A 23,517-nucleotide genomic window follows, 5' to 3' on the forward strand; every position below is an offset into this window, starting at 1 on the left:
GACCTTTACTTCCTCAAGAAATCCACTTTTATTCATACAATCCCCTTTGTTCTTATCACAGCACATTATTACAGTGGAAACATTAAAGAGCAGATTAGAACAAGTCTGTAACTGCTCTATACTAAGCAGCTGTCCCCACCTTCTAAGAACTGTGCCCTTATGGCCAATTAAGCCTGAGACGTTTGTCCCCAGGGGCAGCGACCTGAAGGCCCAGAGCTGTTGGGTAGCACTCAGGTAAGGGACTGAGACCCTGGACCTGTGTGTTCCCATCCACTCTTAGTCTGGAAGCATCGTGTTATGCCTTCCCTTTCTATTATATTCTTATAGATAGAAGGAGTGGCTGGTGACTGCGGGGGACAGATGCAGCAGTATGAAGGAGCAGAGGCTCTGTACGTGGGGTATCCACCATTCTCGGGATCCTACAGCCTACCCACGCTGTATGTACAATTCTTATATAGTCCTCTATATAAGCTATAGTCTTATAGCTTATTAGTGTGATAAAATCAACTGAGTAAAAATAACTGCAAATATTTTCAGGAGATTTAAAACTTTTTAAAAGCAAACAAACGAACATATCGATCAGTAAGATAACAGGCAGGCTGCTGCTTCTGAAACTTCAAAAAAATTACCTATTTCGTAATATTAATTAATGTATTCATATCAATTAGAGTGCTGGTGTGTCTTTTTCTAACAAACTGAATTTGGTAATGCGAAATGTATTTAACATTAGTATTTAACTTGCAAGACTTGAAATAGTTCAATCTCATTAGCTTTCAATTCCACTCTTTTCCTTCTTTTGAATCATAGAATCATAGAATTATTAATGTTGGAAAAGACCTCTAAGATGATCTATCTAGTCCAACCATCAACCCATCACCCCCACACTCACTAAACCACGTCCCTCAGTGCCACATCTCCACAATTTTTGAACACCTCCAGGAACAGTGACTTCACCACCTCCCTGGGCAGCCTGTGTCAGTGCTTCACCACTCTTTCTGAGAAGAAATTATTCCTAACATCCAACCTGAACCTCCCCTGGTGTGGCCATTTCTTCTTGTCATATCACTGTTACGTGAGAAAAGATGCTGACCCCACCTTGCCACAACCTCCTTTCAGGCAGTTGTAGAGAGCAATAAGGTCTCCCCTGAGCCTCCTGTTCTCCAGACCAAGTCATCCCAGTTCCATCAGCCACTCCCCATCAGACTTGTGCATTCATCCCCCATTTACAGTTTTGCTGCCCTTCTCTGGACGTGCTCCAGGACCATCCTGTAGTGTGGGACCCAAAACAGTACAGTGCTTGAGGTGCAGTTTCATCAGTGCTGAGAAGAGATGGACAGTCACCTCCCTATTGTGCTGAGTGCATTACTTCTGATAGAAGCCAGGATGCCGTTGGTCTTCTTGGCCACCTGACCAAGAATAGTTCTGAATTTTTGTGAACACATACTCCTCCTTGTAACTATTTGATATACTGGAAATATATTTCAGCGTTGGCTTTGAGCACGTATTTTAAAATCCTGTTTGTTTGATCAGAAGAAAGGGGATATTTTATATGATTTCACACCAGCTGTTAAAAGTGGAAATTAAGTGGAAAAGTAGGAACAGAAATAGTATGAAAGAAAAAAAATAAAAAGACCCAAATAGAACAGTTCCATTGAGTTCCATTGCAGCTAAAAATTGCAGTCTCATTGAAGTTTACCTGGAAGTAACTTCAAGCATGCAGGGTGTCAGACATTACAGTGGTCACCTAAGCTTAATTCTTCATCATGATTTTTATGCCTGTTAGAAGACAACTTGTTTTCTTTTCTTGTACAGAAGAGCAAGCTTCAGTTAGAGATTTTGTGTGCATGTTTGTACAGCTTGCCCACATGGGTTATTTTATGGGAATGCCAGCATTTTACTGGGTAGCACAATTACCTGAAACTGTTGGATGGGTTTTATGGGATCTGGAAGTCCCTAGATTTTCTCTTTTTTAGCATCTCTCTGCATTTATTTTTTCCTTCCTCTTGTACTGTGTCATTCCTATGTGATTAGATGATAGGTGACAGTGTAATAGTGGACAATTTATTCTGAATTTGTCTTGACAAAGAATAGAAAAAAATATGAAAACACTTTTTTTTTTTTTTTTTTAGCTAGGCGTGACAGTAGGAATTTGTGTCTATTTGCTTTCAACGGGTTTGTTATCCTTAGTAAATAATTGTGTCTTTCTTTGTTGTCTTCATTGCTGTGATACTCAGGAAGCTTGAATCACAGAATAACAGAATCACAGAATTGTAGGGGTTGGAAGGGACCTCCAGAGATCATCGAGTCCAACCCCCCTGCCAAAGCAGGTTCCCTACACCAGGTCGCACAGGTAGGCATCCAGGCAGGTCTTGAACATCTCCAGAGAAGGAGACTCCACCACCTCCCTGGGCAGCCTGTTCCAGTGCTCCGTCACCTCACCGTAAAGAAGTTCTTGCGCACATTTGTGCGGAACTTCCTATGCTGGAATTCCATCTTTGATTCAAGTGTGAATTATTTTTATTGACTAGAAAGTGATACATTCCTGATAAGTGCTCTATTTGCTGTTCTTTTAAAATTGGCAAAAGAAGGGATTAGGTGCCTGCTTTGCCCAAAGGCTTTATCTGCGCTGGGCATCTGAGGTTGCACTGGTAACCACCAGGGACCAGCACCTGAGCACCACTGGGAGCCTCTGGGACCAGTACCTGGGATGCCACAAGAACTATGGGACCAATGGAGCTACCACAAAGTCTTGTGACATAGATGAAGCATCACAGTTGACACTATCTGTAGCCCTGACTGAATGAAAGTACACCAAGTGAAGCATATGCTGAGTTTCTCCAGTTCAACAACTGTGATTTACAGCTCTTTCAGATACCGTGGTGTCAGCTAGGGATTACTCCACAGAAACTGACATTTTGTTCTCAGTATTAACATGCGGCACTTTGGAATCTCAGGAAAATGAGTTTAACTTGTTATGCCTCTGTTCTCTCATACTCATCCCTGGTCCCTCAATACCAGCAATCATCTTGAATGTCTTTTTCTTCACTCTGTGGGGCTTTTTTCATGGTGAAGAGCCTAAGATGAAGTCTCATTTGGTTAAATTTAAGGCAATATCTGTAAAATAGTTAACATGAGCTACTCAGAAAAAGAAGTTTTTCACTGCAAAACAGTAATGAATTTTGGTCCCTCTAATCTGTTAGGGGCATTTGGACGTAAATGCCTGTAATACACTCTGGGCCCTATTTACCTTCTGTATATTTGGCTATCTGCAGGTCCTGCAGTTTTCACTGTCATGCTGAAGGTAGATGCAGTGGCATTCAGAAGTGTTTCCTTTTCCTTTTTCGATTTTTGTGATCGTTCTTCTGTATATCCCACAGTTAACCAGACTTTTCAATTTCTACATATTACTGGTTTCTTTTTGTGCATCTGGTTCTCAAGACGAGCATTTGGAAGTCCAATCATATATCATTACAAATTATGAAATTCACGTGAGTACATGTTGACTCTGGAACCATAAATTATAGTCTGTATTAACTATTCATTGTTTACCTCCTGGTCAACTGCTCAGCATCGTTATCTTCTGTGATAAGTGGTATGCTGAACTGATGTGAAATTTCATCTGGATTTTGCTTTCTGTTCTACTGGTGCTCTAGACTGCCGTGATAAATCTGTGGAGCAAGTGGGTCACAATTCTTCAGGTTCTGCAACACTTTCTTATGATAGGACCAGGCAGGTCTTATTGCGTTCTACAAGTGAATGTCTCTGGTTTTTCCACTAATCTTCTAGAACAGTGACTTCAGATGTGGTCTTTATGTGGTGATGATAAAAAAAGCCTTGAGCTTTCCTATGGCATTTTCTAAAGCAGTTCTGCCATTGTTCTTTTAGATAACCATTCAGATGCCCTTTGCCAGGTAACTTTACAGCATCAGGAAGAACAGCTTGGAACTCAATTGTGGACTCAATTTCCCACTGACTAGGTGCTTCTGGATCTTAGGATATTTCAAGTTGGAATGTGCCTTAGGAGGGCTTTAGTTCAAACTCAGTTCAAAGCAGGCTAGCTCTTAGATCAGACCAGGTTGCTCTGGGCTGGGTTTTGGAAAATAACCTCTCTGGGTGATTTGCCACCAGTCTGGCCTCAATGTGAAAAAGTTTTTCTTATAACCAGTTTGAAACTGTTTTGCTTTGAGTCGTGCCTTTGTTTGTCTTCTTCCCTTCATGAACCAGTATACAGAGCCTCAGTCATTTCTCCATGGATACTGCCAAGCTGCTGCTATTTTTCCCCAAACCATCTCTTCTCCAGCCCGAGAAAACCAAGTTGCTTCAGCCTCTGCTTGCGGGACCACTGCCCAGCCACCCTGTGGCACTCCATTGAGCTCATTCCAGTTTATCAGTCTTCCTGAATTTGGAGGCTCCACAGGTAGACCCATTATTCTAGATGTGGTCTAATAAGCTTGGAGTAGAGGGTAACAGTCACTTCTCTGGCTCACACAGCCAGTGTTCATGCAGTTGTCCACCTTTATTGCTGGGTACTGCTTTCTTGGGGCCAGTTGCTGTCTGCCAGGGCCCCCTGCCCCAGTTTGGAGCAGCTCCCTGGGCAAGCAGTGGCCAGCTGTGCTGCTTCCAGCATGAAGATGGAGGGTATCGGGGTGCACTCTCTGAGTAGAGTTCTAGGTGAAAAACATTCACTAGACATACATGATTTACACGCTGATACATGTACTGTGCATCTTTCATATATTGAATTAATGATAAGTAACAGTTTTTCTTGGTGCTTTGACACACTGAGAAGACCACTCAGAGAGTAAAAAAAATCACTTTGATTCCGCTAAATGTCTTTACACCAAATTCATTTGTCACAGTTATTCCAAGCCTGGCTCTTTTTATTTTTAACATGTCAAGTTTTCAATTTTTATTACTTTTTTGTTTGTTTGTTTTAGAATTAGAATTATTTTATGTTTATGTATCAGCAGTGGGTACCTCAGTCAGCAAATAGACTCTGATTCTTTCCACTAGAATATTTTGCTATGTAACGGTTGTGCTGCTGTGTGCTAACTTCTCACTGAATGATTATTTAATCATTAAACCTGAAATGCCTAGAGGTCTCAAGAGAACTGTACACAAATTAAATCAAGAAGATCTTCAGCACTGCTGCTTAAACACAGGACATTTATAAGGGAATACAATTTCCTTGGGGTTCCTTCAGCTTTCATTGTGGCCTTGATTATTCCTTCTGAGATTTCTGTCTAAAAGAACATTCCACAGAACGTTGCGAAGGATGGATTTGGTTGAAGAAACTAGATTTAGCTCCTTCTTGCCCTTCAAGTTCATTTATTCTCCTTTGGTATTTAACAGAGTTGTTGCTGAAGAGCATCAGTACATGCTTTCTTTCCTGGTAGAAAAAGATGAAACTATAAGCCTGAATTGTAACACCATACACAGCGAGATGCTAAATGTTTGCTTAATTTGTGCTGTAATTCTAACAGTTTTTCTGACAAACATTCACCTGGCGTATGCAATTTCCTTGGATATTGATTGCAGTTAGTAAAAAATTGTGAGGAGCAGCAGCCGCCATCAGGCCTCCCCTCAGCTCCTCTGCTCTGTGCTGAGCAAACCCAGGGACCTCAGCCACTCCTCACACGTCTTCCCCTCTGTCTCCTGCATATGTGATGACAGTTTTTTCTGGGTTTACCTCCAGCTGGCTTTTCTTCAAGTGCAATGTCATTTTAACCGGGCATTGGAAAAATGAAGCTACGTATTTGTGGCTAGCAGAAAAGAGTAAAATAATTTGAAGTGTCCTCTGTTTTATTGATGGCACTAGTTCTAGCCTTTCTGCATTGACTAGTGTTAGAAAATGTGAGGGAGAGAAACTGAGCTCTGTGGAAATCCACAGGATTCTTAGATAGAAGAGATGAAGCTGCTCATTATCTGTATGAGTTCAGGGTACTTTTTTTTCTCTCAGAAAAAGATAAATCAGTTCTATGAGACCTTGGTGTCTTCTTTTCTTGTTCTCAGTAGAAATTAGCAACACGGTTATGGGCATAAGTGTGGTGATTGGTGTTCTTAGGTTGACTACTGACCCAGTTCTTGGAAGAAATTTGTAGTTCATCTTTTGGCTTGTTATTGTTGTCTGCACATTACAGATGTAGGTGAGCATGTAGTGATTGCTGTGTTGGGTGCTTACCTTCTTACTTTGGTATGCAGTGGCAGAACTATTTGATAATAACCGTTTGTGTTTTGATTGTGGGAAAAGTAAATTGGAGTGTATTATCTTATAGTTGTGATTCATCTTCTAAACTTCTTCTGCCTATCTAAAGAAAAACCCGTCAGCAAAAAATCTTAGATGGATTTTCTGGAATTGTTGAGAAACCAGATGTTCAAACTCAAACCTTTCAAAACTTGGCAGGAGCATTTTAGAGAAAATCTCTTTTGTCTACCTGTCTTCCTGTAAGATCTGGCAACTCTGCATTAAGTTTGATTTATCTGAGTTCTGATACAGAGGATTATGTGAGTATGACTTATCCATTTGACCAAAATCAGTATGTTAAAATTCTAGGAGACAGCTCCTTTAGCTTATTACTGTGTTTCATCTTGCCTGGCAGCCTTGCCCCAGGAGAAAGGAGGTGTATCTCTTGCTTTGTGAGGGAGCATGTGGGCTCTTCAGTGTGAAATGGGGAAGGATTGATTCAAGCTTAATTCCCTCGATCCTATCACTGTGATAAGCAAAGGTAAATTTTCTATAGCAACCGTTCTTCTAAAAGGATGATTCCTCTTCTTTAAGGTGCCTGTCCTCAGCTTGTTATTCTAAATCCCTTATGGATACAAGGTTTTCTGTGAAACCTACCAAGACTAAACTTACTCTCAGGTGCCCAAAACAATTCTGCCCTGTAAGTGGCAGTACTTTTTGGCATGTGCCTCTGAGGAGCTGACAGTCACCCTTCAGAGATGAGGAGTCTGCTTCCTAAGTGTTTCAGTATTTGTGCCTTCCTTCTTTGCCTGGATGATCATACATACTGCAACTGGCAGATTTTTCACGTGGTCTTGAACAAATCAATCCAGCCTGCTGGAAGGGCACTGGGACAAGATTGTCAGAGCTCATGGCTTTGTCCTTAGTGTCCTATGGTCATTCTTTGCACAAGTAAGTGCCCAGAGGTCACCTTCTCTTGAGTGTCCTTGTTCACGTTTTTTAGATTTTCTCGAAGCCTTTTGTATCTTTACATTTTTGTAGATATGCAACACTAGTTCCTTTCCTTCCCTTTCTCCTTTCCCCTGTCCAATTAAACCAAGGTGGGAACCATGATTTTACCTCACAAACCTGTTAGCAGAATTGAGATCTGGTGTTAGTTTTTCCCTCTTGAATTCTATTATTCTTACATTTTGTTGGTTCTCCTCCTGTTTTTCCAAGTGCTTCTTTGCTCAGCACTAATCCTTTTCCAGTAAGCTAGGGAGCCTTGGAGTTCTGTCTTTCACCTGCTCCTCTGCTATCTATTCATAATAGACCAGGCCAATAGAATTAGGCCAAGCGCCGAGTCCTTTGGGCACAACAACCCCATGCAGTACAAAGGCTTGGAGACGAGTGGCTGGATGATTGTGAAGAGGAAAGGGACCTGGGGATGTTGGTTGATGCTCGGCTGAACATGAGCCGACAGTGTGCCCAGGTGGCCAAGAGGGCCAACGGCATCCTGGCCTGCATTAGAAATCGTGTGGCCAGCAGGAGCAGGGAGGTGATCATCCCCCTCTACTCAGCACTGGTGAGGCCGCACCTCGAGTGCTGCGTTCAGTTTTGGGCTCCTCACTACAAGAAAGACATTGAGGCCCTGGAGAGTGTCCAGAGAAGGGCAACAAAACTGGTGAGGGGTCTGGAGCACAAGTCTTATGAGGAGCGGCTGAGGGAGCTGGGATTGTTCAGTCTGGAGAAGAGGAGGCTCAGGGGAGACCTCATTGCACTCTACAACTTCCTGAAGGGAGGTTGTGGTGAAGAGGGGTTTGGCCTCTTCTCCCAGGCAACGAGCAGGACACGGGGTAATGGCCGCAAGTTGTACCAGAGGAGTTTAGGTTGGACATGAGGAAAAACTCTTTCTCTCAGAGAGTGGTCAGGCACTGGAATGGCTGCCCAGGGAGGTGGTGGAGTCGCCGTCCCTGGCAGTGTTCAAGAGGCGCCTGGATGAGGAGCTGCGAGATGTGGTTTAGTGCTTGTGGTAGCAGTGGTGATGGGACAATTGGACCAGATGGTCTTACAGGTTGTTTCTAACCTTGTGATTCTATGATTCTATGACAATTGCCTTATTTACTATGATTTTAGCCTTTTTATTTTTTTCAAACGGTTCCCAGTTTTGCTTTGTTTACAGCTCTGTCTGTCCACCCTGTCCTACAGCCGACTGATTCATACATCTCACCTTCACTGTCTTCTCACTACTTCAAAATTTTAGTATTTTCTGTTTTTGTTTTTTTTTTCCTTTGTCCTCTTAATAGTTTCATGTTTTACTCTGCCAGATTTGTAAATTCTGTGGTGGTTTTCTGCAGACTGCTCTCCTACTTAACCCATCATTAAAAATAATTACTTTTAATAACTAAGTCCCAAATATACCTACTGGTTTACCAAAACTAACATCTCCTTTTCATATATTTTACTGCATTGAGAGGAAGACATGAGTGGAGACATAAATGAGTAATAAACTCAGTTTAGTGCCTATTTCTGTATCCTTTTTTAAGGTGTCTGTATGTCATTTTGCCATCAAGTTTGAAAAATATGACTAGAATTTTTTTTCAAGAAGTGGTTAGTATGCTATTTATTCACTTTAACATACATTTAAATGCACTGGAATTCATCAGAGTAGTTACTTGCTGAGGTTTCCATGCTTCATTAAAATCAATGGCAACAATTCTGTCATTTTGGGCTCTAGTATATGAAACTCGACCTATTGCACAGAAGAAGCAATAAACCCTATCAGACTGTACAGAAACTCATTTAGGGTAAAAATAAGCTGCTGTTGTGGTTTACTGCTTTGTATATAGTTCCTTAAACGGCACCACCGTGTTGCTATTTAAAAAATGTGAACATGTGTGCTTTCAGAATGTAGGTTCCAGAGATCAACAGTTGCAGCGTCAGTCTTAAAAATTGTTCCAGCACTTTTTATGTAAAGGATGTGTTTTCTAGGGGGGAGATACGGTTCACATTGTGTGTACATCTGACTTTTCAATAAGAGAAAAATCTGTAGATGTCTATGATGTATTAAATCAAAGGAAAAGAGCTGGGTGCAATTCCTTTTTTTTTTTTTTTTTTTTTTCTTCCTTTGGTATTAGTGAATATAAAGTTGAAAAGTATGCAGAGAGTTCTGTGTCTGCTCAGAACATGTCAAATATTTATACATAGTTCAGTATGTCCCAAATAACACACTGTAGCATTGTGAACTGCTTGGAAGCATACGAGAATGGGAACAGAAGGTTATACAAGTCAACATCAGAGTATGGTATGTTGTAATACAGCATGCTACTCCAGCTGTAGCTGAGGAAGCCTGCACAGAAAGTATTATAGTCTATAGTAAATTCTGACAAACTTTTCTAGTGAAAATGCATCTTAGTCTTGTAATGTTTTTATTGTTTAATAACTACCTGCAGTGTTCTGGACTCTAGTGTATGTTTGTGCTGTTCTTCACCAACCAGATAGATAAAATAAAGCTCTTCCTGAAAAGCCATGCAAAGCTGTTTCCTCATCATAAGCCAAAAGGCTGTTTTCTTTAGCTTCATCTTGTCGAATTACTCAATTATAGAAATGAGTGCAATAGGACTGTAACAAGGACTAGGGACTATGCAATTCCTCATGGAGGATCTACTAAATCACAGAATCACACGGAATCACCTGGGTTGGAAGGGACCTCAAAGATCATGTAGTTCCAACCCCCCTGCCTAGCAGGGCCACCAAACATACACATTTAGATCAGGTTGCCCAGGACCCCGTCCAACCTGGCCTTGAACACGTCCAAGGACGGGGCATCCACAACCTCCCTGGGCAGCCCGTTCCAGGGCCTAACCACTCTCCTTGTATAGAACTTCCCCCTAACATCCAACCTAAATCTTCCCTCCTTCAACTTGGATCCATTTCCCCTAGTCCTGCTGTTGTCAGCCCTTTTGAAGAGTTTACTCCCCTCGTGGGTGTAGGTTCCCTTCAGGTATTGATAGGCTGCAATGAGGTCACCCCGCAGCCTTCTCTTCTCCAGGCTGAACAAGCCCAACTCCCTCAGCCTGTCCTCATAGGGGAGGTGCTCCAGCCCCCTGGTCATCTTAGTCGCCCTCCTCTGGACCCTTTCCAAAATCTCTATGTCTTTCTTGTACTGAGGGCTCCACACCTGGACACAGTATTCCAGATGGGGCCTCACAAGAGCCGAGTAGAGAGGGACAATCACCTCCCTGTCCCTGCTGACCACCCCTCTCCTGATGGAGCCCAGGATCCCATTTGCCTTTCGAGCTGCCAGAGCGCACTGCTGGCTCATGTTCAGTCTCTCGTCCATCAGGACCCCCAGGTCCTTCTCTGCCGAGCTGCTCTCAAGGACCACTCCTCCCAGCCTGTACGGGTGCCTGGGGTTCTTCCGGCCCAAATGCAAAACCTTGCACTTTGCTGTGTTGAACCTCATTAGGTTCACCCGAGCCCAGCCCTCCAGCCTGTCGAGGTCCCTCTGAATGGCATCCCTTCCTTCCACCATATCAACCGCACCACTCAGCTTGGTGTCGTCAGCAAACTTGCTGAGGGTGCACTCAATTCCCTCATCGATGTCATTAATAAAGATGTTAAAGAGCACCGGTCCCAAGACAGACCCTTGGGGGACACCACTTGTTACCGGCCTCCACCTGGACACAGAGCCATTGACCACCACCCTCTGTCTGCGGCCTTTCAACCAATTGCTTATCCATCGGGTCGTCCACCCATCAAATCCACTTCCCCCCAATTTGGAGATGAGGATGTGGTGGGGGACCATGTCAAAGGCCTTGCTCAGGTCCAGGTAAATGACATCGGTCGCCTTCCCTTCGTCCACCAATGCCGTCACTCCATCATAGAAGGCCACAAGATTAGTTAGGCATGACCTTCATTTGGTGAAGCCGTGCTGGCTGTCTCGGATCACATGCTCATTCTTTATGTGATCGAGCATGTTGTCCAGGAGGATCTGTTCCATGATCTTCCCAGGCACGGAGGTGAGACTCACCGGCCTGTAGTTCCCCGGGTCCTCCCTGCTCCCCTTCTTGTATATGGGAGTGACGTGACCCTTCCTCCAGTCATCCGGGACCTCACCTGACAGCCACGACTTCTCAAATATGATGGAGAGCGGCTCGGCAACCACCTCAGCCAGCTCCTTCAGGACCCTGGGATGCACGCCATCCGGCCCCATAGACTTGTATTCATTCAGTCTAAGGAGGCACTCTCGAACTTGCTCTACCCTTACAGTGGAGAGAGATTTACCTCCTTGGTCCCCACATAGAGGTTTGGGGATGCAGGGCTCAGGGACATGAAAAAGACTAGAATCCTGGCTAAAGAATCCTGACTAAAGCCTTTCTCGGTGTTGCTGCTTCCAAACAGGGAAGTATTTTCATCTACTTGTGAAGTTCGAGCCTGCTGTTTGAGTGGAGGAGCCTATTAGCAATTCACAACAGTATGATTGAAGGGAAGAACGTATCTCTGTGCCCCAGTAATGAGCAGCACTTGCTGCCTTTAATGCAGAGTGCTTTGCCCTGTGATGTATAGGAAGATAGTGCAGTCTAACACGTAACAACTTTTGCTGTTATATTCTATGTTAGTTATTAAGGAACTTGCTGTGTAGAAGCACTCACACACGAATAGCTCATTTGGGATAAAGTTATCTAAAAATGTCTCCTGGGGACTGTCATGTATTTTCAAATGATGCAATCTTGATAAAATCCTTACTTTGGTGTGAGGATGGGTGTAACATGAATAGACTTCACATGGACTTCTGAATGGAGAGTCCTTGGGAGGATCTGACTTACAGTTGGCATGGATCTCATTCAAGATGCTATATATTATTAGGCACTTCATGTTATTTAGCAGTGCTAGAGGAAATATCTTGAGGTGTGATTAATTTAAAATAATAGTAGTAGCAGATGGACAACAGAAAATGGCACTGAAGAGTTAATTACATGAGCAGTTCTTCTGAAGTGTTTGGTTCCTTGCAAGCATGTAGTGCAGGCAGAGCACGGCCTTCCAGCAAAAAGGTTTTGCCATTAGTACAAGCCTGGTATCTGGTCTGTATTTATGACTGTTATACAGTCCTCAGAAAATCTCAATCATACACTGAAAAGAAGAGCAGATAACAGTATTTCATGAGCAGTCTACTTTCAAACAGACTTTCTTAGCAGTGCTCTCAGTACTCCAAAAGAGTGCCCACCTAATGAACCGAAGGTCACCTTTCTAATAATGAAGAGGAGACAAGCTGACTGGATTTTATGCAGCTTTACATTTTAAGGCTGCTGTCCTGAGCACTTAGCCACTTGTGTTAAGTAAAGGACCAGTTGAAAGTAGTTGTCTCATAAATCTGGAAGACTTGGAGAGAGTTTATTCAAATTTTTGTTTTTACATGTGAAGAAATCTCAAAAATATTTGTGTCTCTATCATTACTAGAGTTTTTGTTTTTTTTTTTTCTTTCTGAGCATGTATACTTTTATTCCAGTTTGGATAGCATTTGTAATGTAAGTACTGTCTGTATAACGTACTATTAACACAGAATCACAGTGTATCTGCCATTGTGCATATTAATTCACCTAACTGTGCCTAGATGAAGATGCAGTTTAGTAACCATCAGATGGGCAACAGTAGCTCCAGTGATCATTCCAGATTAGTTTACATTTAAGGAAAGTGTAGCTCCTTGAAATAGTTTCAGGGCTCTGCACGAATGGCTGATCTGAGCCAGCTGACATTACCTTACTGTGTGCTGTGTGGAACCAGATAGGACTTACTGTGCAGTCCTTTCACCGTGTAAAAAAAAATGAACTACTGTGGGAAATGGTGTCAGAAACTTTGATAGAGTTCCAGCAGTATTTGCAAACCAGTATGGAAGTAGCATCTGCCATGCAAGGAAGCTCTGCACCGTGTTTCTGCTCTGTGTTTGGCAAATGAAGAGAAGAACATCCTGATGAACTGGGAAAAAAAAAAATAATCCCACCCTGCAGATAAGTTAGCAACTTCCACATGGCTAAACCTGTAAGGTGACATTCCTGCTGCATGAGGGGATGGGGCATTACTATTACAGTTGGGGTGTTTGTGGGAAGTGGGGCAATGATGCCTTTCCTGTACAAAGGCAAGAGATGGTCTGTTTTTGCACTGCAGCCTGGTGATCATGCTGACAAAACTGTGATCTTGACTCAGCCTGAATGGGAATAAGAAATATTTTCATAGTCCTATTTATTTATTTACTGACTTATTGTAACATGCTTTATTTCTAAGGGTTCCTATGCTTTGGAAAGACTCCACTCATTCATTGTTTTTTATGCCATGTTTTGACTATAATACATATGACCTTTCCTTCATTTCATTGTTGATAGCTTCTTATTTCCTGAAACATCAAGAGAATAAATAGAGCACGTGTAACTTTTTCTTTTTTTGTGATCTTACAATTGCTAACTATATGTTAATTCTCATTTTAGAACTCGTTCATATTTAAACTGACTTTACTTCTGGTGCTGCTTGAGTTACAAAAGATTGCCTCTTCTTCCTGGCAAAGCAATCCATCTAGATTTGTGTGCAGTGTTCAGTGCGTGTGTATTCTGATAATGCACTGCTGTCTGATAATATAGATTTATATACTTTGTGCTGATGTATTTGGCCTTGTTTGTGTTTGTGTCCATCTTGATGATTTATATGTGAAATGTAATTTTCTACAGAAAAAAATGAATAAAAATAGTTTCACTTTGTTGAGCTTAGCTGCCAATGGAGGAATATTTGCAGTGTTTGTATCTCTGTTTTTAAAGCTGTACTTATGCACAGGATGAAATAGGTCCGTAAGCACTGTATTAGGACTGCTTTTTGAGCAACAGTGTACAATACTAAATTCAGCAGCGACATGAAGCAAAACGTGGCAGGGCATTTGATCATGATAAAGTCAGCGCATACTGTATACTCTTGGGAGAGTGGAATGAGCTGGAGAGGTAGAAAAAAGAAGCTCCAAACACCAGCAGTGGAGTGGCTCAGAATAATTATGTCTGCGATGCCAGTCAGGCCTTAGTCAGAAGAGCTGGAGGCCAAAGGCTGTCTCCCTGGAATACACAAAAAGAAAAGGCTCTGGGGAGACCTCATTGCAGCCTTCGAGTACTTAAAGGGAGCTTATAAACAAGATCGAGAGTGACTTTTGTATGAGTGCCTTTGTCTGATAGTGATAGGACAAGGGGGAATGGTTTTAAACTAGAAGATAAAAGAATTGGATTAGATGTTAGGAGGAAATGCTTTACTCAGAGGGCAGTGAGGCCCTGGCACAGCTGCCCATAGAGCTGTGGGTGCCCCATCCCTGCAGGCAATCAGGGCCAGGTTGGATGGGGCCCTGGGCAGCCTGAGCTGCTGGGGGGCAGCCAGCCCACAGCAGGGGTTGGGGCTGGTGGGCTTTAAGGTCCCTTCCAACCCAAACCATTCTGTGATTATACGATTCTCTGAGTAAAGACTTACTGTTGCATGAGCAACCATCAGATGACGGATTTGTTTTCTAAAGAATACGAACTAAATGGAGAAGTGCAGAAGTAAGTCTAGTAGCTTGCAGTAAATAACAGGATTCATCTTAAGAGGGATAGAGTTCACCTCAGCCTATTAGTCAGAGTTGTAATTTCTCTTGTCTTACTCTGGACATGTAACACAGGTCAGATTAATAGCTTTGTAAAAGTTTTGGCTTCTCTCCATTGGCTGTAATTGGAACCCAGATAACTTCTGCAGATGTGGATGCCTACAGTATAAGCATCTTCTTTAGTTCTGGGTGTTTTATGTCATTGTGATTTTAATGGCCCAAACCCCATTGCTCATGTCATGAAGTTCATTGGACCTAATGTCAAAAACCGTATTTCAGGAACAGAAATAAAATGTATCAAGTTTTTCCATGAGACATCTAGTGATGACATTCAGAAATTAATATTACTGGACTACAACGCTTTTAAGACAGGCTACTGAAATAAGAATGGAGAAGAGGAAATTCTGCATTTGAAGCTGCAGACCCACAGCATTTATATGATCTGTAAGTTGTGACCCAAATGAAAAGTGCATCTGTAATCGTGGCAAAAAGACAAACCAATGTCAAATAAGCAGAGATCTACAGCCAGAAGGGAAGTTTCTCATGACAGATGATGAGAATAAGTCATTTTGAAACTGGGGAAGATGGGCACTAAGCAGGAGAAACTACAGCTGTTAGAGATATATATTGCACATATTCAGTGATAAAGCAGAAATATTTAATTAAGGTACCTGCTGATAATTGCGCGACTGAGTTTCTCAAGTAGAGACAAGTGAATTCAGAGCAGAGACACCAGATGACACAGAAAACTGCAGGTGCATTCTCTCTTTCTGTGCTGATCCTGCTTGCGGCAATGTGAAAGGGACTGATAAGATGGCCAGCGGTGAAGCTAAACGCAGTTCCTTTTGTGTGATCTGGAGGACTGTTACATCTTCAGCCATGCTCCCCAAGACCTGTTGATTCTGTTGTAACAGCGTAAATCCTTGTAAACTAAATTCCCGCTTTGCTTAATTTTTTTGTGCAAAGGTTTCATTGGAGATAAGGACTGGTTGTCACTTTTGCTCAGGTTGAGGCTGTTTATTCACCCAGCAGCACACTGCCACATGCATTTGTTGAATCCCATGTACACGTGCTCGCCTTACAGCGCAGAGGCTGATACCAGTTGAAACAAAGTAATGCTTTACATTGTGATGGGTTATGATGCTTACTTTGCATGTTATTATTGTTGCTATTTAAATTAAAATCCCTAAAGTTTATTTCAGACAACACATAAATACCGTATTTCCATAAAAATGTTGGTAGGGACATTTTGTATATTTAGAGGTAAAGTATTGTACTTGTTCAAGATATCTCAAACTTCCTTTTGTGGGCATTTGTAGTTCTTTGGAGCCAAATTCAGTTCCTAGTAAAGTTGGTGGAAATCTTTTGGTCAGTTCCAGAGGGAGTTGAGGGATTTTGATCACATTTGTTTTTGAAGCTGCCAAGTTTTAGAAAGCTGATGTTTTAAGATTTGCCAAGTGCCTAATACAGGGAGGTAGTGAGAGTCAAGGCTTCCTTTGGGACTCTGCATAAATGTGCAGTAGTACAGTGAAGTCATCTTAATTGGATGGGGGAATGGGAAATCCACTGGGTCTATCTGGTGCCTACTTTAGAATGTGTTTGTAGAATAATATGGGAAATACGGGGAGTAATCAAGAGGATCTGAAACCTTAATCCATGTGGAGCAGTGCAACAAAACTAGCAGAACAGGTGTGGAGAGAAAACGGGAGAGGAAGTGCGGTGCACTTTGGATGAAACTTTGAGACACAGAAAAGCCATTGAAGGAGAACTATTCTGTTTGATACCAACTGGAAGGGAGAAAATGTTCTAGAATAGAGAAAAGCTAATGTGAGTGAGAATTGCTGTAAGATAGCAGAGCTCCCATTTTAGGAACAGTAAGAGGTAGGCAGAAAGGATTGGAGCAGCAGGGTCAAAAGGGGTAAAAGGGGACAGTAGGCATCACTTGCAGAGAAGGAATCTGGAGAAAAGATAAGGGGAATTGGTTGTTCCTCAGAGAAACTCTATAAAGGGAACAAATGCAAATTGTGACAGCACAGAAGGAGGATAAAAGAAAAGTAAAATAAGTATGTCTAAATTACAACTTCATTATTTATATCAAGCACAGGAAGGAACTGTGTAGAAAATTAAAACCAAATTGAGTTGTTAAAAATGAGTATAAAAGAATGGCAAAAGATACAGAGACAAAGATCAAAGAAACCAAGGCAAAAAAAAAAAAAAAAAAAGTGATTCAGTTACAAGAACAAACATTAGGAATAACAGAAGTTTTTCTAGAAGTACTTTACTGCTAAGAGGATATTCTAGGAAAGGGTTGTTCTACTTAACACATTACGTCAATCTTTACTAGTGGCATTAAGAGTGTATGGAAAACTCAGCCTAGAAAAGAAAAAGGATGAATTACAGAGTATTTAATAAGTTAGGTGTTTGCAGGCTAGCTGTGCTTGAGCAGTGCTGTACTTGGAAATGAAAGAAGCTGGAAAAGTCAATCTCAGCCCTGTTAGCAATCCACATGGGGAAGCTGAAGAAGATAAATGAAAGAAAGAGAATTTGATCATTAAAAGGGAGTAGTGGCTTCTCTGCCTAAAGGAAGAGAGCTGTCAGAGGTCCATGGGTCATTCTTGTTCTCAAAGAAATGATGGACAAATAAACCTTTTGGGAGTATCTGGAGAAAAGGGGATAAACAGCAACGGGCACGGATTTGTTGGAACTACTTAATGTCCTATAACAGGAGAGCAGAACTTTTGAATAAAAGAAAGCAGCAGATTCCTACATTTTCAGTTTAAGAAACTTAAATAGTGTCTTGCAAGACCCTCCTATAAACAAGGTAGGGAATAACGTGCTGTGTGTTAATATAAATTGCATGGGATGACCACAAAACCGCGTGGAGAAGGGCAATACCAAGCAGCTACTGCTGTTTCAGGCTCGGATAACTGTTCCATCAGCATTTGTTTTAAATACTGTTCTGTTTTTTCAGTGATAATCTAGGTTATGTATGAGTATGTTTAATAGATTTACTGTTGTCACAAAGTTGAGAATGGATTGGAATAAAGCTGGAGATTAGAATTCACAACGAGCTTAGCACATTGCATGGTTTGGGGAATATGGTGGTACTTAATAAATGCGTGGTACTACTCTTAGGCAGAATAGCCATATACAAGACAGCTGGTGAAGCAGTGATTTTGGAAAATCATATGCAAGTCATGAAAATTACATGAGTAGACGTAATCAAGTTGCTATGAAAAAGGTGTGGGTGGATGAAAATACATATAGCCTGTAAAATGTCAGTGCAGTATTTCATCTGATGTGCTGATCAGCAGCTCAGCACCGTGCAGCTGCTCGCTCCTCTCCCCACGTGGGATGAGGAGAGAATCAGGTAGGCAAAATGGTGAGAACCTACCAAACTGTAGGTAAAGCAAAAGCTGCACACACAAGTAAATCAGAATAAGAAATTAATTTGTTGCTTCCCATCAGCAGGCAGACATTCAGCCACTTTCAGGAGAGCAGAGCTCATCACGTGTGATAGCTTTTAGGGAAAACATACACCATCACTCCAGACATCCCCATTCCTCCTTCTTCACCCCTGCTTTCATTGCTGAGCATGGCACCGTAAGCTGTGGGGCATTTCTTTGGTCAGTTTGGACCAGCTGTCCTCGTGCTGTCCTCTCCCAGCCCGCTGTGCCACCCTGGCTCCTTGCTGGCAGGGCAGCACAGGAAGCTGAAGCATCCTTGGGCGGCTCTGCTCAACAGCAACTGAAACATTGGGGTGTTATCACCACTGTTTTCATCTCAAATCCAAACAAAGCATACAAACCTCCGCAAAGAAAATTTACTCATCCCAGCCAAAACCGTCACAACTCAGTATTGTGTAAGAGAGGGAGAAATTTTCAACTGTATCAAAAAACCTTGTATTTACACAGGCAGTGGGAAAGATCTGGTCTCTGTATCCAGCTGTGGAGTATCTCGGAGATCTTTCAAAGCACAAAAAACATGACCAAAACTAATGTAAAAGTACCCTTTTTGACCAGCAGCTTAGTGATGACCTGCCGTGGACTCTTACCAGCAGTATCTCCTGTGATTCTCTGTGGAGTGTGTCACGTTGCTGCGTATGGCATGCAGTGTTTGTGAATGTAATTCTTGTGAAACAATATTTTACTTTCAATTAAGACTATACTTTTTTTTTTTATTTCAGTATGTGCAGAAGCTTACAATCCCGATGAAGAAGAGGATGATGCAGAAACCAGGGTATTTAATGCTTTATTGATATTTTTTTTTTTTCAGTTCTGAGGTATTACATTCAGAAAGAAAATTTAGGACTGATAATATACATTATGTAACTAGCATTACCATTCCTTTTCAGAACCATAATTATTGTAATGTTCTTTAATAATTCGTGAGCTTTTCATGTTAGAGGAACACTTAAAAATTCTCTGTAATAGTTACCTGTGTAGGACACAGTTAAATATCATTCTAAATGACTGTACCCATGATCCACGGTCTGTTATGGAAACATTTGTGTGCAGTTACATTTGCTGAGATAATTTCTGCTCTTAAAAGTACTTACTTAGCCTCCTTATAATCTTGCAGTATTTTAATCAGTATTCTAGTATTTAGGTAAGGCATAAAAAAGTTGAACTGTAAAATCACTGAGATTTTCATATGTAGAATGCAATAGCTAATGAAATAGATTTATTTCTGTTACTTAGGTCACCTTTAAAGGCACTTACTCAGTTTTTAATATAAAATAGCATGTGTGACTTTTAAAGACTGGCTTATATTTTTGTACTGAACCTAATTTCTGTCTAATTAAAGCATTGAAAAAGTTTATAATAAAAATATAAGTTAAACCAATGACTGATAGTCATATTAACCAAACACTGGTAATTTACTGAATTTCTGTCTCTCTCAAATGATGTGAAGTCTGTTGTTTATTCATTAAACTACTTGTATAAACTTACCACAGAGATTATTTTGCAAAATATTCTTTAGGAAGTAGTTGTGGCAAATAGATAAATGTATCAGTGGAGTTTCTTTACAGAATATGTGTGCTTAGGGAGCAGCAGAGTAATGTTTAAACAGAAACTACTAAAATAAAGGTATCCAGAATGGCTTGTGAAAATGTACTGGATTCTACAAAAGCTGAAGGTCTTGTCAGCTTAAATACAGACAGGCATCATTTGCTCGTGCTGTGGTGATACAGTGCTGTTTCTATTTATTCAAATCCTGAAGGTTTTGAAGGGAAAATGTTATGAAGCATGAAAAAACACTGTATAAAATACTTAGGTGAATTAACTCAGCCCTTCAACTATTTGCTGCTGTATGATAATCACTTTAAAGGTTTTTCTGTTTTATCTCTCAGATTATTCACCCTAAAACAGATGATCAAAGAAACAGGCTGCAGGAGGCTTGCAAGGACATTCTTCTTTTTAAGAACCTAGATCCGGTAAGAGCATCTTTACAATCAACACAATTTAGAAGTGTTGATGAGAATTAATTCTCTTGAAATTTTGAATTGAAGCTTGCAGATTGGACTTCATAAGCCCTTATGTATGCTTTCTTGACCATTCCATAAACTCCAGAAGTGCCATTTTTTGTAACTGTTGTCACTTATAAAATATATTTCTTGGAGTACATTAATATGAATGTAGTGATGTGCTTGTGCTGTTATTTATTTATTTATTTATTTATTCACATCATTTATGGAGGGTCATCTGTTACTTGGAACCTTTGAATTGCTTATACTGGTTACTTTTTATCTTCCAGAAGCCTGCTGAGTACCTCATGAAAACCTAAACTTACCCCCAGAGCCTACATTCTAACTATAGCTGTAACTGAACAAGCAATTTGAGAAGCAAAAGGAGAGGGAAGGGCAATAGCAAGACATTTACATCATTATTTTACTTAGTATAGATAACGTAAAACACTACAGATATTCTTTGCAGATTATTTCCTTCTGTTGTCCATAAAACCAATTATGGGCTTTTTGGAAAACTGAAATGCAGTGAATGAGTGATCTGGATCAGACAGAGGTGATAATCCTACAAAAGTGCACGGGGTTGTTCAAGGCAAAGTTGTGTGCATCAATCAGAAGGTGCATGCTGAGGTTGGGGTGACTCACAGCACAGCAAATGCTTTCTTGGGAAGATCTTTCAGGAGGAGGGAGGAGTAATTATGAAGAGCTTTAAGCATGAGAACAAAAAGTTTTAAGTTTAATTCAAAAGAGAGAGAGAGAGAGCTAATGGAAAGACCAGCCTGCAACTCTATTGGGAAGTCAAGTGCTATTACAGAAAATGCAGTTTGATTCATGCTGCGAGTTTCCAGCTCCTGCTTTTGTCAGCACAAAAGTGGTGCTCTGACCCAGGGCACCCCTTCCACAGAGGCCCTGGGGAGCAGCGAGCCACAGAACCTTCCAGGGATTTGCAAAACCTTGGAGGCAGAGCTGGAGGAGGGTGCAGAGTCTCAACATAGGGAAATCATATGTGCGCATTCTTGGGATGCTGGGGAACTGACACAGGATCTCTTAGCTCCCTTGTGCTGTATGTTTAATTGGAACTTGTTCCACTGTTCTGGTTTGTGTTAAAGTCACCCAAACATTTGTCCCTTACACTACTTAATTACTTTTTTGTGTGACTTCGGGGACTCAGAGAGGTTTGATGGCATCTGCACTGGATGTGGAATTGCTTTATTTATATGTTCCTTAATGCTGTGTCCTTTTGTAATACTGTGTATTACACAGCATTGAACTACTCCAGCTGGGGCACTTTATATGATTTTGTGAAGAGTTCTGAGGGATCAACACCCCTGTTGGTGGAAGTATTCTAACAACTGCATTGCTGTGATGTGTTTTCTTTTTGCTTCTGAATCAGTTACTCGTGACTGTTAGGATTTCCCACAGTCACTTCCACATATTTGGCACAACGCCTCCCTTGTGAGGCTCTGCCTTCAAGTCTGTTCCTGGGATCTCCCAAGTCTTTTCTTGTTCACCTGCCTTTGTTTAGGATTATGTCCTGTGGATTATGAATGCTTTCTTGTAGATTAAATCCTTTACAGTGTTCTAGAAAGCAAAAGCAAAAAGTATTTTTTGTAAAGATGCTTATATTATAACTGTATTCATAAAGAACATTGGAAAGCTACTGAGCTCTGAAGATTGCAAGGGTAGTAAAACACGGCCTTCCTCAGTCTGGCTTGCCACCAGGGCCCAGATCTGTAGTCCCATGGAAATTCCCCCACTCCTCCTGCTTGCTCTGCTCCTGGACAGTGACTTAAGAGCTCTGTGACCGTAGTTGCAACAGTTTAAATTTTCTTATCCGGATTCTTCCTCACCTCTGCCTCTCCCCCTGACAACGTAAGTTCATGTGATGCCAGCTGATGAAATTACTCCCTGGCATACTAGTAAAAAACCCCCCTGGTTAATCTTAGCTGCAAAAGCTACAGTTTCTGGAACAAGAATCAAGCTGTGTGTAGATGGTGTGTCTTCTACTCCCACTGTTTCTTTCTTGCATTGCACTTCAGCTTCTTCCTGTTGTAGTTCTGTGTATGAAAAACGTTGTTGCAGAGGTCAGTGAGTAGAATGGGAAAGAGAATGTAAAGTGCTTAATGGCTTTTCCCCGATGGCCCTTTGGCAAGGTGTCAAATACATTCTTAGATAGCATACCACTCTGAAATGCAGTGTAGCAGCATGTCCTCAAGCACGATCAGAATGGCATTCAGTGATGATGCTAAATGCAGTTCACATTTTGCTAACTTTATCCTACCATAACACACTGTATTTTAATGTGAATGAAAGGATAAGATAAGGGTATCATAAAAGCAAAAGGAGAAACTGCAGTAGTTAGGAGGCGACTTACAGTACTGCTCAGCATTTTAATTAAAGAGCCTATTTGAAAAGGCAAGAGGCTTCACTAAAAGTAGAAAACAGCCACTTGAATGTGAGACAAAATGACAGAGAGGAGAAAAAGGTAACCATCAGGCTTTGAGACAATTCAGGACATTCCAAACACATACCACTGTTGTGAGCCAGCATTTATCTGGTAGTGGTTTTTAAATATTAGATAGGTAAGCCTATGCAGAAGTATTTATAAATATTGATATTTTGTATAAAGGCTCTAATGAAAAAGCAGCCTAGTATAAAGGTACATTAGGCTCCAATACTATTCACTAAGTAGCACTTTCTACTTTAAAATCCAACTCCTGTAAAATTCCCTGTGATGTTGCTTGATTTATTTCAGATCTTTGTTTAACTTCGTGGGTTGCTAAGGATGTGACTGATCAATTAATGTCAGTTCAACAATATACTCCTGAGTTAATTCCATTAAATAATAAACACTTTAAAAAACATTTTAAAATGTTAAAATACTAACTTTTTTTCTCCTTTCTGGTAGTTGCTCACTTCCCATCTGTTTTGGGGTCGCTCACTGTCAGTTTTAGCTAGTGTGTAACAGTACTGGAAAAGTTACTGGAAGAGAAATATGGAATGAAATGTGTGTGCAACAAAATGAGGAAGAGGTTTTGCAGAGCTCTTCAGCTTCTTGTTAGAGGGCTGGATCAGGAAAGAATCAAGAGAAAGTCCAGAACTATGCAGGTGAATGCAGAACTGTGTTGATGAACAAACTAAAGTGTGTGCCCAAGGCATATTCCCACACCCTCTCCTTCTTTCTACAGATACTGGAGGTTACTGGCAGTGGAATCAGAAGCTGAATGCTTCTTTCTATCAAAGTGCTCTTTTCATCCTCCTTGAATCATGCCCTCTTTTCCT

The 23,517-nt window shown here is 41.2% G+C and overlaps 1 protein-coding gene across 2 annotated transcripts in view; it reads left to right on the plus strand.

The window, feature by feature from the left end:
* PRKAR2B (protein kinase cAMP-dependent type II regulatory subunit beta) overlaps nucleotides 1-23,517 on the plus strand; it is an 83,404-nt gene that overhangs the window by 45,088 nt on the left and 14,799 nt on the right. For both annotated transcript variants that reach the window (XM_042816143.1, XM_042816144.1), the window contains exons 3-4: nucleotides 18,955-19,007; nucleotides 20,122-20,205. In XM_042816143.1, coding sequence (XP_042672077.1) covers nucleotides 18,955-19,007; nucleotides 20,122-20,205 — 137 coding nt within the window. The remainder of the gene's footprint in view (nucleotides 1-18,954; nucleotides 19,008-20,121; nucleotides 20,206-23,517) is intronic.

This window comes from Centrocercus urophasianus, unplaced genomic scaffold (genome assembly GCF_019232065.1).
Source record: "Centrocercus urophasianus isolate 14NV4802_14NV808 unplaced genomic scaffold, USGS_Curo_1.0 seq_15, whole genome shotgun sequence".
Lineage (NCBI taxonomy): Eukaryota > Metazoa > Chordata > Aves > Galliformes > Phasianidae > Centrocercus > Centrocercus urophasianus.